Source organism: Pogona vitticeps, chromosome 5 (genome assembly GCF_051106095.1).
Source record: "Pogona vitticeps strain Pit_001003342236 chromosome 5, PviZW2.1, whole genome shotgun sequence".
Taxonomy (NCBI): domain Eukaryota; kingdom Metazoa; phylum Chordata; class Lepidosauria; order Squamata; family Agamidae; genus Pogona; species Pogona vitticeps.
In genome coordinates, this window is record NC_135787.1 from 152,289,032 (window position 1) to 152,307,514 (window position 18,483).

The 18,483-nt window shown below is 37.6% G+C and overlaps 1 protein-coding gene across 2 annotated transcripts in view; it reads left to right on the forward strand.

The window, feature by feature from the left end:
• The window catches only part of LRRIQ1 (leucine rich repeats and IQ motif containing 1), a 131,092-nt gene that overhangs the window by 54,913 nt on the left and 57,696 nt on the right, over positions 1-18,483 (forward strand). For both annotated transcript variants that reach the window (XM_020777759.3, XM_020777766.3), the window contains exons 15-18: positions 620-802; positions 8,325-8,795; positions 14,082-14,280; positions 16,944-17,063. In XM_020777759.3, coding sequence (XP_020633418.3) covers positions 620-802; positions 8,325-8,795; positions 14,082-14,280; positions 16,944-17,063 — 973 coding nt within the window. The remainder of the gene's footprint in view (positions 1-619; positions 803-8,324; positions 8,796-14,081; positions 14,281-16,943; positions 17,064-18,483) is intronic.

Sequence of the window (18,483 nt, forward strand, 5' to 3'; positions counted from 1 at the left end):
ATTTTCCCAACAAGAGCCCATTGTTTTATGTTGGAAAGGAGCTAACTGTACACTTAACCCTTCAACTGAAAACAGTACAGGCTGAAAATGGTTATATATTTTTTTTTGTCAGTGTTTCTAAATGTGATGAAATTACAGCTATCTGTTGAACTTGGCATAAAGGTATAGCATTGTTATTTACAGATAAATAGGATCAGTTTTTAGGAGGAATTCCCTCCCCATCCCAGCATGTACATATATAAATCTTCCATTAAAAAAAAGGATCCTGGGTTTCTTTTCTGTAGTTCCAGCACAACAGTCTAGTTGATGGGAGAAGAGGAAGACAATATTCACCATTCTCCCTCCTCCTGTAGCCTGAGCACAAGCTCCCACGTTGTTCCAGATGATCTAGAAATCAAATGAAGTGCATGGATTTGGCTTCAAAGCATCACAACACGCTTTAATACTATGGGTTTTTGCTTTCCATAGCAAAAAGTAGGTGGGAAAGCATCTACACGTATGGATTGGGTCTTTTGAGTTATCTGCATAAAATTCCAAAGAATCTCCAGAATTTATAGTAAAGTGTAATTATTCTAACACTAAATCTTTCTATCTCTCTGTCTTTCTCCCATTTTTAAAGGTGTACCTTACTGAAAAGTCTGCCAAGTTTGAAAATACTTAATGATGAAAATGTAATTTCTGATGCAGAAATCCCAAGTGAAGAAACTGTAAAAAGAATAGCCCTAGGAAGTTTTGCATCATTTTGTCAGACTCAGATTCAAGAAATTGATTTAATCAGTAACAAAACAACAATGAGATTAATGTAAGCATCTTCAATACTTTTTAAAGAATTAATTATTTCTTTGAATTTTATCTACTTTGCTTTATTCACACACTGGATATTTTGTTGTAATAGGTGGCAACAGGTTGTTTCTCTCCTAATCAATATCCTATGGATTAATGACTTCCATTAATAGTTCTGTTAAAGTTTTGCAAACTTTATGCCATCATTTCTTTTAATGAAACCTGTCTCATGTTAAGTCTTCTTCATTTACTTCATTTACTTTCTAGCATTATATTTTCCAGTGGGTCTTGTCTTCTTACGATACATCCACAGTACAGCATCTTCAGTTCAGTCATTAGGGTCTCTAAATATAGTTAAGATTTGATTAATCTGAAACTTGTACAGCATATCTTTCTGGCAACCCATAGTATCTATAAAACTCTTCTCCAATAACATATTTTAAATCAATCTGGTTTTGATTTTCACTTTTATTTCTTATGTAGCTTTCACATCCAAACAAAGAAAGTGAGAATACTATGGTATCAAAGGAGTAACTATGGCAAAGAATCTGGGCCTTTAACCCACAGTGAAGAAGTTCAGAAGGCATAAAAATGTACTGCTGGAAATGTTTAACTCAGTCAGTAGTATTGCTGCTGCTAGAGTTCAAACCTACACATCCCAAGTGTGTAGACTTACCGTAAGCAGAAACAGTAGAAAACAGGCTAGCTCAGCGTAGAATCAATAGGTCCACCTAGCACTTAGACCCAAGTGTTGCTCCCCATTCCCCTGTCTTCTTCCTTTATATACCACTCTTATGTAACCCAGGGTTAACTGGGAGGGGAGAAAAGGCCAAGAATTTGAATGATTAGTTACTGAATTCTTAATTAATTGCATAGTGTGGATGGCCTTTGCCATGGTCTCCTACAATGTACCTTTGCACATCAGGATTTTTTTTCTAGCTCCTGAATAGCTAGTTGCCTTTTTAACTCGCAGTCCACTACTGATTTCATTACAGTAGTCTCCATTTTGATAGTTGACAGACCCAACGTATAGAAAATATGTAACAATGTGGTGTGTATTGGTGACAAAAATGCTGAAATGTCAACTTTAGTTTTTATTAGACATCATTAATTTAGGTGTTGTAACACCTCAAAAAATCATGAAATTTAAATACCTACTTACACAGAAGTAGCACTTCCTCAAGAGTTCATGAAAGAAAGATGGCTTTTGTTTCAACACTGAAGGAATCCAAACATATATAATCTGGTTTCATTTTTATTTCCCGTACTCCTTTTCTCTCTTCATCAGTTTCTCCTTTCTTTCCTCTCGGTTCATTGAAATTAATGGGCCTTGAAAGAACTAGGTTGCAGTGTGTCTCTAGTGAAATATCGTAATATATACCTATGCTCCAATGCAAGGATATTACCTAGTATTGTTTATATGTGTGTCTATGGAAATGCTTTAATAAAATTAACTTTATCAGTTTAAGTAAATGACTCCCTCTCTATGTGAAATGTTTGTGGACTGCATTCATTCCTGTATATCCACCACCAGTGGAAAAGAAAGGGCAGATGAAATTGATTGCTCTTTCTCCTACAACTCTCCATGAGTCTCCTAATGTGCTCTAGAGGGCTGGAGGGCACTCCAGAGCAGATATGCATGTGCATGGTGACTAGGGGAGAAGAACAAAATTATCTCTTGTTGTCAAGTGGTAAGCTAATCCATGTGATCTCATGTAGCAGGCATGTGTACATAAACATCAGAACTGGAGCAAAGTGTTGTCCATATTCACAAGAAGCACTGTAATAATTACTTGAAATACAATTTAAAAGACTTCAACCATTTTTGAAATGTTGCTACTTTCCTACACTAGTGTATTTCTTATTGTGGACAGTAGTAGGCAAGACACAGTTTTGTGCATGGATGAAGAACGTAAAGTCCCCTTGGATCCTCTTTTATCAATTCCAGTGGTGTGCCACCTAAACACAGTAGTGAGGCAACTCGGCAGCAGAATATGGCTACGTTTTCACATTTTTAGAAAGCACCCTTGTTTCCAAAACCTCTGGGCAACACAGGTGTCCTATAAGACAACACATATGATTTTAGCATGAAGACATCACTAAACAGAAGAGGGGCAAAATCTACTTCGGGTTGCTATCTTGTTACTATATTGGGGACTGGAGGTAGCCCATGTCAACAGCCAAATTCAAACTGTCCCCAGATCTGCTACAGATTTACCACCTTGTAGCCCCTTGTAATCTTTCAGAAACACCCAGCACTGATTTTCAGACAGCTTTGAGAGCTGCAGTGGGGAGGGAAGAGCATTCCATTACACTGGTGCTTGCAAGATCGGATTGGGGATTGAGAACTCATTGGCAAAGAACATAGAAAAGCTTCCTTAAAAGTTAGGACTCAGTTTGTTCATTTAGTTTGATAATGTTGCTGATATTACTGACTGACAGCTCATCAGTAGTATCCCGCCTTACCTACTGTAGTGAAAGCAATAAAATGTTCATGTACACATTGTTGAATGTTATAGGCTGTGTATTCAAAAGAAAAATATATGTAAGTATTTTTAAGTGTAATGGTATGTTATTAAGTATGCACCTGTATAGACAATTGAAGTGTTAAGATATGTAATGGAACTAGTAACTGGATTGCAAAGTTAATGTAGAACATACAGGTAAGATGTTGAATTATTGTTTATGTAAATGTTGTGGTAAGTTTGAGTGTATTGTTGGGATGATGTAATATTGTAAAGCTCCTCGTTCATGAGGGTAGAGCACTATAGCTTTTCCCCCATGAAACAACTTGTTAAGGGGGGAGGTATGTAGCGTTCAGCCCTGCCCTCACCTGTTCGTCACAGCTGAGCAGTGGAAAAGCAACCAATGAGGGAACGGAAGGTGGTGCTAAAGGGGGAGGGGCTGGGATTTAAAGGTGTGTGTATGAAGTATGGGGAGAGATTGGTAAGTCTGTAGGCCTGTGAGCCAGAAAGTCGGTGAGAGTAGGGTTCTGTGTGTCAGTGAGTTCAGTGAGTGAGAGAAATTGATTATCAACTTGTGATTTACTTATTATATATAACTGATCAAATAAACAAGTTTAAGTTTTAAAGCAACACATGTCTCACTGAATAATTAGTATTGAAACTGAAATATTGGAAATATTGGTGGCAGCAATTGAGTGGAAGAGTGAGCACCTCCTGGAGGCCTGAGATAATAGGGGCTTCAGTGCGCTTGCTACACCTACAAATTATATGCTCTGGCAATTAACTATGGCCTTTCTAGTTGCATTCGTATGTGGCATACATTTTTACATTAGGAAAAATGTACTCATATAAGAAACACCCAGACCCTATCTGTATATGCCTATCTCTCTATCTATGTAAATTAAGTGTTGGAGTACACAAAATGATCCTGCAGATATTTATTCAAATTGAGTCCCTCCCCCAGTGTAAAGTGGGCTTAGCTTGGAGACCGAGTGCATATGGGATTGCAGCCTTAAGAACAGAAAAAACCAAGTCAGCTTCTTGTCTGTTTGACATCTCACTAAATTATAAGACCCTGTAGGTATGACCTCAAATGTAAACTGCCAGAGGTAATCATTGCAAGGTTTCTTAATCCATGTTTCATACACCAGAGCTGCTCAATTAAATTGTTCTCATGTTGTTCTTGATTTCAAATCCGCTGTATGTACCCATGTTTAAGAATTAAGTGCTTTTAAAAAAAATTAATTACTCCATTCTAATAAATGTCTGTCAGTTAATCTTTTGACACTTAGCTGTAAGTAGCTGTGCTAAAATGCACTTCCGTTTCAGTGTTTTGGCTTTCAACAAGCTTTTGTACAGATGCCTGGAAATAAAATACACTAATGGGACTTGAAATCCTTTTAAACGGTCATAGTTTAAACAGATGAAAATGGCGTAAAAGCTTATAAAAGGAAATATAACTGAAGAAATATAAACATTAAAACCCTTTATGGAGTTTAAGGGTCTTTTGCAAACAAGAATGAAGCAACAAATGATATAAAGGCATATATCAATTTATATAAAATTACAACTACTTCTATAAAATTTGTTTGTCACACCTTTTATCTTTCTTTGTATAATATTTATTATCTTTTCACAAAAGAGAAAAAATATCTAAAAGAGTCTTCCTTGAAACATTCAGTTTATTCAAATTATCACTTGTTATTCTAGGAGTGAAAAAAGTAATATAGTAAAATGTATTTAACTCAACCTTTGCTATTAACCACAAGTAATAATTTATTTAAAATTATCCCATTCCCTTGAAAAAAAATCTTATTTCTTTATATATTCACAAGAAATATACTATTGAAGTATTTCCATATTGAGAGTAGGTGCTGGAGTGCAACAATATCCCAGAATTTCCTGAACAGAGATGCACATATTTCTCTCAAAAATATTAATATTTTGTATGGCAAAATTGCCTGAAAGTTCTTTCAGCCCCCAAGACACAGTTTGAAACATTAGAAAAATATATATTTTTTATAAAATCTTATAACTTTAGAAAATGTGTCAAATGACACATTTGCACTGCATAACTATTATTGTACTGCTCACTTCTGTTACAATGCCTTATCCAGTGGAAAAAGCACCTGAGATGACAGCAGACATCGTTCCTAAAAAGGAAAACTAATTAATGAAATTTGCTTCCTGGGGTCCATCTTGTCATGTTTTCGATTTTTCCAGTTGAAAGTGTGTCACTTAATGCAGCTGTAACTTCATGAATGCTTTCTTGTCATGCTAGGTTTTAAAGTTTTAATAATTTTTTCTCAGCATTCTTTGAAATACAGTAATAAGTCTTACAACTTGATTCCAATATTCTACATAAAGTGAAAAGCCATGACTTACAAATTATGGCAATCCTTTTCTGCTAGATGGACGAAGGAGTATACCTAGTGGGGTGTACTGAATAGATTAATGGAGTCAGGAGGCCTGGGTTCAAATCCACACTCAGCCATGGAAATTCACTGAGCGCCTGGAACTGGTAAAAGCACTCCATAAATATATCAGAGTATGGCTACACTAACAGCAGGAAATGAGCTAGTGTTGGCCACTTGGGAACTGTCAGGTTTGATTAGAAAGAGCTAATCAAGCTTGGTCATTCATATAGAAATGTCTCCTGCCAATATCATGAATTAATAAGTGAGCTACTTCAGGATATTTGTAAATTAACCTCCCCTGCTCCACAGAGGGCAGGGGACACAACATTTTTAAAAATTATATATAGACTATTGCTGATGTGCTGCATCAATTATTTTAAAAAATCATTTCTTTGTCTTCTCTTAAAAGACTGATCAAGAAACTGCTTGCAGCCAAGCTACCACAGTGGATTCAACTGTAAGCGGTTTCTTGACCATCCCTTTAAAAGTGAGGTAAAAAAAGATGGATGGATGGATGGATGGATGGATGGATATACTTTTTTACCTCACTTTTAAAAGGCTGGTCAAGAAACTGCTCACAGTTGAATCCACTTTGGTAGCTTGGCTGCCAGCAGTTTCTTGACCAATTTTCCATAGCCTTTAAAAGTGAGGTTAAAAAAAAAAGTATGTACTTGCTTATTAAGTGGCTTGCTTATTAAGTAGTGAAGTGGTGTGCTTGGAATTGGTTCCACCAATCACTCATGCCTGTACTGCAATCATTTTAGCTTCTAAAATCAAGCTTCAGGCTTGTTTTATCTGGAACCCATTTATTTGTCCCTCTGGCATTCCATGGTATCTGTAAAGCTCTCATCCACTCAGTTAAGTCACTTTTTCCCTGTTAGCCTTCTTCACTGTCTGTCTTTCCCATCTGTCTGTACATAGTAATTGGAAATATTGTAGTGTGCATGACTTTGACCTTATGCCTTTCCAAGTCTCATTCTTTTTCTGATTTCTTGGCTCAGTCTCCATTTTGATCGAATACTGAATTGGGATAGCTCAAGCTAGTGCTTGTTAGCTGTTGGCATTTTTATTAATTTTATTACTATTACAGTATTTCCTTTTAAATTGTGTAAAACGCTACGTACACCAAAAGTATTGTATTACCCTTTCCTTCACAAATGGAATAGCTAGGTGTCAGAGGTATCCCATTTATGAAACTCCCTTTTGAGAGAGACCTGATTGGTCTAATCTTTTCCCCTTTCATACAGTCATTAGAAATTGGGCTTAGCAAGGAAGGTTTCAAACTGGAATGTTGCTTTTATTTTGCTGATATATATTACATTATATGTTAAATTTTGGATCAACATATATTCATACTTGTAGTCAGACCCAGTGGAGGAAACAGATACAGAGGGCAAGGAAAGAAAGAGAAGGCTCGTCTAAAGGTGCATTGTGCTACCCTGAACATAGTAGATCCCATCTGATTTTTTTTATGCCAAGAAGGTTTGGATCTGGTTAGTATTTAGATGGGAGACCAGTAGGAAATGCCAGGGATCTCCAGGAAAGGCTGGGGAAGAATGCTACCTGAAACCTGTTATTGCCACTTCCAGTCAGCGTTTACAGTAGTGGCCTAAATGAACCAAATGATTGACTCAGTATAACTTACTTTCATACTTTCCTAAGTCTCCTTTTGTAACCGTAGATTATGTCAGTAAAAATCAGTGGAATTTAATGTAGCCACATCAATTATATCGTATGGATTTCAGTGAACAAATTCAAAATATTATTAAGTTGGGATTCAATCCTTGCTATTTTTATGTACTTTGTTTATATGACTTTATTGCACTGTTTATTGTTATGTTTGAAATATTTCTGTTTCTTATTTGCAAACCACAGTGGATGATCCTTCAAAACTGGCAAAAGTTAACAAAAGGAAATAAATATAACAAAAATGGTGTGCAGATAGGGGAAATGGGACAAACAAAAATTACAGGACACAACATTTTATGTTTGGAATGGTAAAACAAATCAAATAAGACTATATTTAAAAAATGAAAGACCCAATATTCTAGTTATTTTGGATAAATCTAATGATTGCACACATTCAAAATCCATAATTTCAAAATCCAAATACATGGTTTCTAGTACTGTTATAGACTGAGACTGTGTTATGTATTATAAAGTTTAATATATTTCTGTTGGAGAGTCAAGATCTGTGAAGCTTCTCTGGTTAGATTTGTGAAACTTCTCAGGTTTACTTGTAATTATGATCTCTGAACAAAGGAAAATTGCATCTACCTGCCAAATCAGATAAACATTCTAGTTTCTCTGTGTCCAGTTGGTTAGTATGACTTGACTGCATCTGTAGTTTCTGTGACTTGCATAATCAAGTATAACAGTCTGCTCCAGGACACAGTCTATTACAGTGTAGCTAAAATATAATTGTGCCCAAAAGAGGTGGTTTTGCATATGGCTTTACTCTGTAGGTGCTGATTCAGTAATGTGTGTATGTTTGTGCAGTGCACACAGAGACTGAATGATGGAAGTGTGGTTTGTGTGTTATATTTAATGTGTGTTTTTTTCTGAACACACTATTATCTTTTCTCCTTGTATTATTATTTATAGAACAGTGACTCATTACTCTAGAACTGACAGATGCTTTTCCTCTTATTTTCCCCAGCAATGGATTCTCAGAAGATGATGTTCAGCGCCAGTGCTGGTATTTTAAGAAGCTGATGACACTTAGTAGTGAACACCGCTATGCACATGAGTATGGAGTACTAAATACAACTAAAGGAGAGGAAGTAGAAAAACAGACAAATCATTTGAACCAAGAAGTCATTAACACTACAGAGAAAAACAATTCCTTTATTACTGGTGTAAAAGAAAATATGCAGGACTTATTGAGTACTCCTGAAAGATGGATTACTTCTGGCAATGCTCAGTCTATGTCTGTTAACTCCTTCATGACAGTGCCTACAATGAGAAAGATGCAAGAATGCCAGCAAAAGAAGAAAATGCTTCAATGCATCCTTGATCACACTAAAAAAAACAAAGAGAACAATGCATTATTCAGTCTTAAGGAAAATGAATTCAGTGAGCAAGTTGCAGCAAGTAACAGAGGAAATTACTTTCAACATTTTGACAAAAAGTAAGATTCAAAGGTCAATCTACTTTATTATAGAACCATAATCGTATCATTATATAATCTTAATGGAGACAAATTATTTTATTTATTTATTTATTTATTGCATTTATATGCCGCCCATCTAGACATAGTCTACTCTGACCATCACTGATGCCACCTATTAGATGATCATGATCCCTCAGGAAATATTGTTATCCTGTAGTCAGAGATTGCAATTAAGATTTATGTATACATTTCCCCTTTATTCATGATTAATGGGTAATAACATTCAATTTGCTTCACTACTAAGTAAATATTTAGAAGGGCTGTTTCAGATTCATTATGATCAGTGTACATTGTGGCCTTTTTTCAGCATCTTTCCTTCTGCATGGAAATAGCTATTCATAATTCCTGCTCCCCATCTAAAAGGTACCACACAAAGCTGTTGCAAGGTTCAGTATGTTACAGCTAGCGATGGAAAAGGATTTTTCTGCCTTTGGCTTACAGGGTGTTACAGTGAAATAAAATAGGCAAAAAAGTATGCGTGTTATAAAACACACATGGCTAAAATGCATTCAACTGAAAAAGTAAATGTAAACATGCTTTAGTTTTGGGAAAATATCATACATTAAACAAAATATGTAATATGTACATGTACATATATGTACATATACAGATATGTAAAAAAGTAGGGACAGATTTCAATGTGAAAAAAACACATTAAAGTCTGAGACCCTAATCGAAAACAAAAACAGAAAGAAATTGTAGGTGAAATTGGACAAGTACAGTGGTGCCTCACACAACGATGTTAATTGGTTCCAAAAAAAATCAACGTTGTGTGAAACATCGTTCTGTGAAACACCATTTCCCATAGGAATGCATTGAAAACCGGTTAATCCGTTCCAATTGGAACAGATTGCCGTTTTTAAGTGAAAAAACCCATAGGAAACATCGTTGAGTGAAACAATGTTTCCTCCATTGGAATGTATTGAAGCCGACTCAATACATTTCAATGGCTTTGCGAAGTCCGTTTTTGCTCATTTAAAAGTGCCTTACAATGTTTGGAACAGGTTTTAAATGCTTGCAATCGTTAGCCCACCTCCTGAACCCTAAGCAAACTTAATTCGGTGTTGTTCTGAGTCTTCATTAATTTTTGGTGATTTTTTGTTTTCCCTATTTAAATGCATTGAACTGTCCATTCAATTGATTTAAATGGGGAAAATAAAAAAATCACCAAAAATTAATGAAGACTCAGAACAAAACCAAATTAAGTTTGCACATGTTTCACAAGGTGCACTATGGAATCCAAGCATTTAAAACAGGTTTCAAACATTTTAAGACACTTTTAAATGAGCAAAAAGGGACATCGTTAAGTGAAATTCCCCCATAGAGAACATCGTTAAACGATGGGGGAAATTCCTCAAAAAAACCCATCGCTGTGTGAATTCATCGTTGTATGAAGCAATCGTGCAAGGCACCACTGTATAACAAAACCAAAACCATACATACTCAGGACATCATGGCTAAAATAATGCTGCTTACTTCATTTCAGTTAATGTTGACCCATTTGAATCAACAGAACTTATGGAGTTCACTCACCAAAACCCCACTAATTCAGTGGGTCTACTCTAGTGTAACTTACTGTGCTAAGCAGCAGAATTTCTCCTATTATGTTCTAATCTGACCCCTGACAAATGTTAAATTGTTGATAGTTGTCACATGTTAGTTAAATGCTTTTCAACCATATCTGAAAGGGGTCATGTTGGACAATATTTTCAAAAGAACTGAAACTTAAAGTAGGCTTGTGACTGATTAAAATATCACACTTCATAACTACAGTCACATAGAGCATCTCCTTTCTTGTGCTTCCATCCACATGATGAATGGAGGGTTACCACGTCTGCAGCTTGGAAATCTACACAGTGAGGTGCAGAGGAATAATTGGTCAGTCTACACAAGGCCTCATGTTTCAGGCAAATGGCAAAACTTATGAGGTCTGCAGAAGAGGAGGTTTCACAGTGAACATGACAGAATAACGACAATGCCCCATTTAAATTACTGTGCGTGGAAGCACAATAATAGAAGCAGCTGCTGCAATATGGAGTAGTCCTGTCTTATGCCCAGGCCTCTCCAAATCATGGCAGCCACTTCCTGTTTGGTATTTTGCCTGTTTGGTCATTTGAACAGGATACTAACATATGTATTTCTGAGCAAATCATTGCTGGTTTGCAATGACCTAAAAATGATGTCACTCTAGCATATGTCTATTAGTGCAAGCACATCTTCATCACCTTCCCAACCTGACGGCCCTCCACATAAATATGATTCCACTGGCTTTCTCAGAGTCCAGATTTTGATGTTTCTGCGAAATGAGGTTGCTGTCCTTCTAATTCTGCTGATGGAAATAGTTTTGGAATCATTCAGTTGGGCCCTGGTTTATCCTACAGAACAAAGGAGCAAGTCCTGTTAAACCTAATGTTGTGAGTTTGAAACCAATAGACATGTACAGTTCTTTGGAGTTGAAACAGTGAAACTGAGTCTTTTGTTCTTAAATATTTTCAAGAATTGATTTAACCTGCACCACTAGAATGAGAAAACTGCAAACATGTATAGATTGTTTTTCAGATTGTACTATGTGTATTTGTGTTTGTGTATTAAATGTTGTCCATAGCACTTTTCACAGAAGTACTGTACATATATTCCTAGATTATAATGCAGTATGAATTAGTTTCATAGGCGAATTATGTATGGTAAGCCTGTGCAGATGCTATGAATCTAGACAAGTTTTTGAAAAAGAGTAATTTTTAAAGGAGGCTTTAAATCATATAGTAAGAGTACTGTAATATCCTGCTATTAGTCATTCTTCTTCTCATCAGCCTGAAGGGCTTTACTTGTCTCTGTGACTGCCTTCTTTGTTGCTTTTCTGGTAAGGCCTTGTGCTATTATGGTGAATTCTGTGGTCAAGCAGTATCCCTCTTCTAATACAAAAGTTTTTGGAATTAAGGTGGTTGGCAAAGTGTATTTAGACACAGAGAAGACATTGTGCTTCTCTTTGCCATCTTATTTTACACAGTTTCTATTCTGGATGCAATAGGTTCACAAAAAAAAACCCAGTAATTCAGCTCTTCTTTTACCTAATATTGTGGAAACCATGAACTCTACCCATGACACAGTATTTAGATGTATTATGCAGAATTCCATCTCTTGTCATATGTCCTGTATGCATACTTTGGTCTTCTGGGCATGGAAAAAATTATTTGAAATTCTGCTGAGTAACCTTGTTGGCATACTTGGCAATGATGCTATCATCTAGCAATGTTACTCTTTAATTTAATGTAATGTAAAATTTCTTATTCCCCCTCCTCGGGTTCCAAGGCTCTCTAGAAATTCCTTGCAACTTGAGGAAGCCTTTAGGAGTCACAGGTTAAGCTTTTAATATCCACAAATTACCACCAGTTGCCCCACTTATGGTACTGGGGCCAGCAGCAGCAATTGTCAGATATTAAGCATTCCTCTTCTCCCATGCTGAAGCCCTAAAGGTTTCTCTTTAAAAGAGATCTCTAGGGATCTCCAGGGAGTCTCAGAAACTCTCTCTCTCTCTCTCTCTCTCTCTCTCTCTCTCTCTCTCTCTCTCTCTCTCTGTGTGTGTGTGTGTGTGTGTGTGTGTGTGTGTGTGCGTGCGTGCTTTGGGGTGGATCTAGGAAATTTTAAATTTAATTAAATTAAATTAAACATTGCCAGCTGATGATACAATCACTCATGTAGCTCTACCAGCAGGATTCCAGCCAGTGTGTTATATATGACTAATTCAGATTTTTCCTACTCAGAATAAACTCATTGCCATGAACAGAACTTGTTAGTTATAAGTTAGTACTATATACAGGATTAATATTGTGGATCCAATCCTTTGTTTTGTGTATTGGAAATTATATTACAGTAGTGTGGAGTTTCATGGTCAAAATCAGACATAATGCCCCAAACCCCCCACTGTGGTGGTCTCCTCTGAAGCCCCTATTCCCCCAGGCCTTCACGAGGTTCTCGCTCTTCTTCCTTCTTCGCTGCCACCAAGTATTGCTGTCTCAATACCATTCACTCAAGGAGACATGTGTACTTTTGAAACTTAACTTATTTATTTGATCAGGGAGGGTAACATCTGATTAATATACAGTAGGTAAATCACAGGTTGCTAATCACTTGAAACTGAATCAATACTACTTTAACTTTAAAGCTCTATCCACTCTCTGTACCATTCAGCGTTCTCACAGATCTCTCAATCACCCTTAGTTCACTCTTAAGTTTCACACAGTCTCTCACTACCAGAATCTCTCTCACTCACAGATTCTCTTCTCACTCACTGAACTTTCTCACTCACTGAACTTTCTCACTCACTGAAAAACCCTCCACTGCTCAGCTGTGATGGACAGGTGAGGGCAGGGCTGTTCGCTACACCCACCAAAAACCAATGTTTACAAGACACCCTTATTCCTGTTTGGCAGGTGCTCATCTGGTCAAGTCAGTAGTAGCCTATGACTAAAATCCCATAGCACAGCTCCATGTTCAAAACAGGGATGACAACAGCATCAATATCAAATCTCTGGTGATTAAAGTTCCTTTTACAATGCATGCAATATCATTGCGTTGTGTATGAGTTACATGCATCCTGAAATTACTTTTAATCAGCAGCAATTTGCTGTTGTTGATGCCATCAACATTGTGCATGTGGAGCTGCAGAACAGGATTTCATCCTTTATCTAATTAATAAATAAAATTTCATTAACTGTATCTAATTTCACATCAATTTCAAATCTCACTATCACAAGTTATTTGGAAACTGCCAAACAAGTGTTGATTACATTATATTAAACAAAATACCCTGGGAGTAGTCAATTTATTTTCCACGTTGTGTCTGCTGCACTCCTGCAGCTCTACCACCAACCACCCTCACATGACTTAGTAATTTTTCCATATTTGGAAGAATGTACTCACAGCAAAAAGGACTAGATTGGGCCAATAGCTACACTATTTCCCCCCTTTGCTAATCTTTTGCTCACATACCATTTCCAACTTATGTTCTTCCTCACTTTATTCCTATCTCTTAAATGAGTAAGAGTATAATGGCCTATATTTCAGAGGTTTATTAAGTTTCTTTAGCATTCCGTGTCACAGTAAATGGTACTCATGCAATTTTTTAAAAAAAAATGCAAATAGTCCCTATTCATTACATGTATGCCTACAACAATTTGAAAGAGAATCCATATGGCACAGGACACACTTCCTAAGTCCAAAATGTTATTTTTCTGGTATTTATAGCTTGGCAGCTACAGTTATCCAATCATACTGGCGTGGCTATACGGTTCGTAAAGCAATCCATTACTATAGAAGGCTACATCTGGCAGCAACTGTTATCCAGTCTTTTTGGCGCAGCTACATGGACAGAAAAAAAATTGCCAGTGGCAACAAAGAAAGTCATCATTTCATGAGCAAGAATAAAGCTGCTATTATACTTCAGGTTAGTGTGCAGTCCTCATTCACGAATGCCCTCTCGAAGCCATTTTGAACCCCTAGTGTAGGAAATTTATTGGCTGGCTTAGAAAATGTTAAGGATAATGGATAAGAAATTAAATACAGGAGATGACCTCAAATAGGCAAGTCTCCTGCCAAACCTCCATTGGTTCTTGAGTGAATGCAGACTAAAAGATGGGACGTTTCCTCTCTGCATCTACTATATTCCTCCATCTCTGCCATGAAACACCCTCACCCCACTTCCACACTTGGAAGACTGTACTCACAGCAGGACTAGACTGGGTACACAAAAACAAAGAAAAACCAAAAAAGCCATCTTTAAGATTTTGTGGCTGAAATTCTGTTTTGCAGTTTTGCACCTTGTATGGGCTGATGATGGCTGGATAATAACAACAACAACAACAACAGCTACTACTACTACTACTACTACTACTACTACTACTACTACTACTACTACTACTACTACTACTACTGTTGGGTTCAGGCAACGAGCAGGCTGATGGGCTTTGTGGTGATCACCAGATAATGGATAGCAAAGAGTCTCTTAGCAATAGATTAAAGAAGTCAGCCACACACACAGATGGATGTCTGCCAGCAGTACTCCTGGTGGGCGACTCAGCAAAGAAGCAGAATGAGAAGTCTTCCGACTCTCTCCTCTGTCTGTCACGGTCTCTCTCTCCCCTGCCCCCAGGAGACTGTCCTTTTATTAACATTACAAGGTCACAGGTAGTGACAGCATTACAGATAGTAGACAGAGTTCAGATAGGACAATGGTTACATCATGTTATTAGGGTTGGTCTGGAGAAAGGCAATTAATCAAGCCCTCTGATTGGCCTAAGGAAAGGCCTCTATGGCAAGCTCTCTATGATAATGAGAAAGAGGAGGAATGGTGGCAGCTCCTCCCCTCAGAAGCAGCCACAGGATGCTAGGAGAATTTTCTCTCACTAGAACACCCATGTGGCTTAGCAACCTTGGGAATGGCACCCCCACAAACCACCACCACCACCACCACCACCACCTTTGAACTGCAGAGCTGGAAGGGACTCTATGGATCATAGAGTCCAGCCCCTCCAAAGGAGGCACAGTGAGGAATTGAATTCCAAGCCAGCGAGAGATCTAGGCCACTGAGCTATCCAGCAATTCAGTGAGTGTGGCATCTGGCTGTGGAGCTAGAGGTTGGCAGTTGAATTGCCCAACGTGCATCTCCGAAGAGATAGCATGTATGGCCTTGAGCAAGCTGCACAGACCCAGGGCGCCCCAGAAGGAGAGAACAGTAAAACCACTTCTGTGTATTCTCTACCTGAAAAACCATGGGAAAAGGGTCACCATAAGTCAGAAATGACTTGATGACACACAATTATTAATTAAAGCATATGACAACATCAGGTGCAGAAGTTTTTCAGAAACTGAAATTTTCAAATCCGCACCTGCTCTCTGCCTCCTTGGGATCCTTTTTGTTGTAAGGAAGTCATTCAAGGCCATAGGATGGGAGAAAGTCTTCAATTAACAAAAATTGACACCTGTGGGATGATTTTACTGGCATCCTGTTTTTTCTTTCTTTTGAATTCTGGAGATAAACTTTCCAAGAGTCTCAAATTAATGAATACACTTCCAGATTTATAAAACCCACATTGCTAGCCACTATGATAGAATTTCAACTTTAATTAAAAACTGATTACTTGTTTAGTTTTACTATATCTAGATTATATAAAAGAGCAAAACAAATGCTATAATTTTCAAAAATGTACAAAAATGTATTAATTTATAAAACTATAAATATTCTCAAAAGCAGACTGTTAAAGTGGTCAACATAATTTGCTTTGTTATACAATTTTTTTGAAAAAGCACATTCCTCCACAAATGTTTAGAATTTGTGTGTTGATGAATAACAATTTTAATTTTAATTTAATTGTAGAGCTTTGTAGCAAGCAATTTTTTTTTGCTTTAAAATGGATTCATACAGCAACAAAATTAATTTAAACATTTCTGTGATCTTTATAACGAAACCTAATTTTGTTCTCTTTTTGGTAGGTCTTTTAATTGATTTTTTTTTAAAGTTCTTTCATCTTTCCTGTGTTTTTTCCTTAATAAATTTTTAGGGATTTAGGAGCTGGGTGTTACTGGCACTCTCTCCAACAAAATAAATTCTGTCTTTACAAAAATTAATCTAGAGATTGATAACATAGGTGAAAATGATCGTCCTAACATAATTGCTGATATGTCTACATATGTTGCCAGGTGTAATCAGGGAAAAGTTTCATTTAAGTGTGTTTTTATTTTTATTCTTAGTCATGTGGAAGTTAACACTTAATTCTTTTCCATATATCTTCTTCCCCTAAGCTTATAGTAGGTCCTGAAGGAATTGTCAAATAATTAATTAGTTGACCTTGGTTTGTAGTTGAGGGAGTTTTAGGATTCCATTCTCCTTACTTGAGCCAAACCTCCAGAGTATTCTGAACTGTAGACATGTGCTGATATTTAATTTGTCTTGTAGTTTTAAATGTCACATAAAGTTCAAAAAACAGATCATTGAGCTATTACAGGGAAAAAAGGACCTACAATGTTTTATCTTCCTAATGGGATAACATAGAGAATCTGGATTTGGATTTGATCTATGGCCTCATATAACATGCTTTACATTTTTGTTAGGCACTCTGGAAAGGTTTCCGTTTACGAAAGAAGCTCTCTAGTGCTCTGGCAGCTGTTAAAAGTGATGAAGCAGAGGAAGACTATAAAGAAATCAATGTAGATGATTTCATATTTGATGAAGTAAGTAGGGCACTTTAATATTAATTTCTGCTCCTAAATTGAAAAAGAGTGTTCTTGAAGTTTTTGACTAAAGTGTCTTAAAGTTGCACAGTTCAAATCACTGGGTAATTCCCACTTTTTTCCTTTAAATTTACTTCTATGTAATCTTACCTATTAATGAATAAATACATTTAGAAACTGAAGAGTTCGTTCTTAAGAAGATTTTTATAATGTTAATTATTCAGTTTTCAACCCATTTAAATATATGTGGCTATAGCATTTGAAAAAAAAACCAATGTGCTTTTTTACCTAGGAAGTTTCAATCTAGTCCATTATGACCATTACTGTGAGTACATAGCATGGCGTTATATACTGTATTTTTTGCTCCATAAGATGCACTTCCCCCCCCAAATGTGAGGGAGGAAGTCTGTGCGTCTTATGGAGTGAAGGCAGCGATTTCGTCCCCGCTGGCCCTGTGGGGGGAGAGTCACAAGTGTCTGGGTGAGACTTCCAAGATCCTTGCGACGCTCCCCCCATCACCATGGGGCCAGCGCGGGTGAAATCGCCAGCTTCCAGGTGGGGGGGAGCGTCGCAAGGGTCCTGGAAGGCTCACTTGGACCCTTGCAACACTCCCCCACCCCCGCACAGGGCCAGCACAGGTGAAATTGCCAGCTTCTGGGAAACTTTTGAGGCTTGGGAAGCTTCAGAAGACTCCCAGAAGCTGGCGATTTCGCCCTGCTGGCCCTGTGGGGAGGGTGGGGGAGCATCACAAGGGTCGGAGTGAGCCTTCCAGGACCCTTGCGACGCTCCCCCCACCCCCACACACGGCCAGCGCAGACAAAATCGCCAGCTTCTGGGAGTCTTTTGAGGCTTGGGAAGCTTCAGAAGACTCTCAGAACCTGGCGATTTCGCCCCCTCTGACCCTGGAACACACCCTAGGACCCTTTGGAGTCTCACCCTGCCCCCCCCGCCAGGCCAGAGGGGGTGAAATCACCACCTTCTAGAACTCTTTTTAGGCTTGGGAAGCTTCAGAAGAGTCCCAGAAGGTGGCTATTTCGCCCCCTCTGACCCCAGGGGGGGCAGGGTGAGCCTCCAAAGGGTCCTAGGGTGTGTTCCATAAGATGGACCTCTCCATAAGGCTCACCAATTTTTAGGAGAAGAAAACAGATGATTTTTTCCTGTTTTCTTCTCCTAAAAATGTGGTGCGTCTTATGGAGCAAAAATACGGTAGTTTGTTTTCTGTGAAGGATATATAGACCTGTGATGAATAATAGGTCTTTCATCACAGGTAAAAGTGATAAAATTAATAAATTCTACTAAGCAGCAAAGAAGTATCTGAATACTGCGTGGATTATATTTCTTTGATGTATTTTGGGATAAATAAGCATATCTGCATTCAGGACAATGAGACCAAAAAGATGAATCCAGCTGAGAGGTTCCA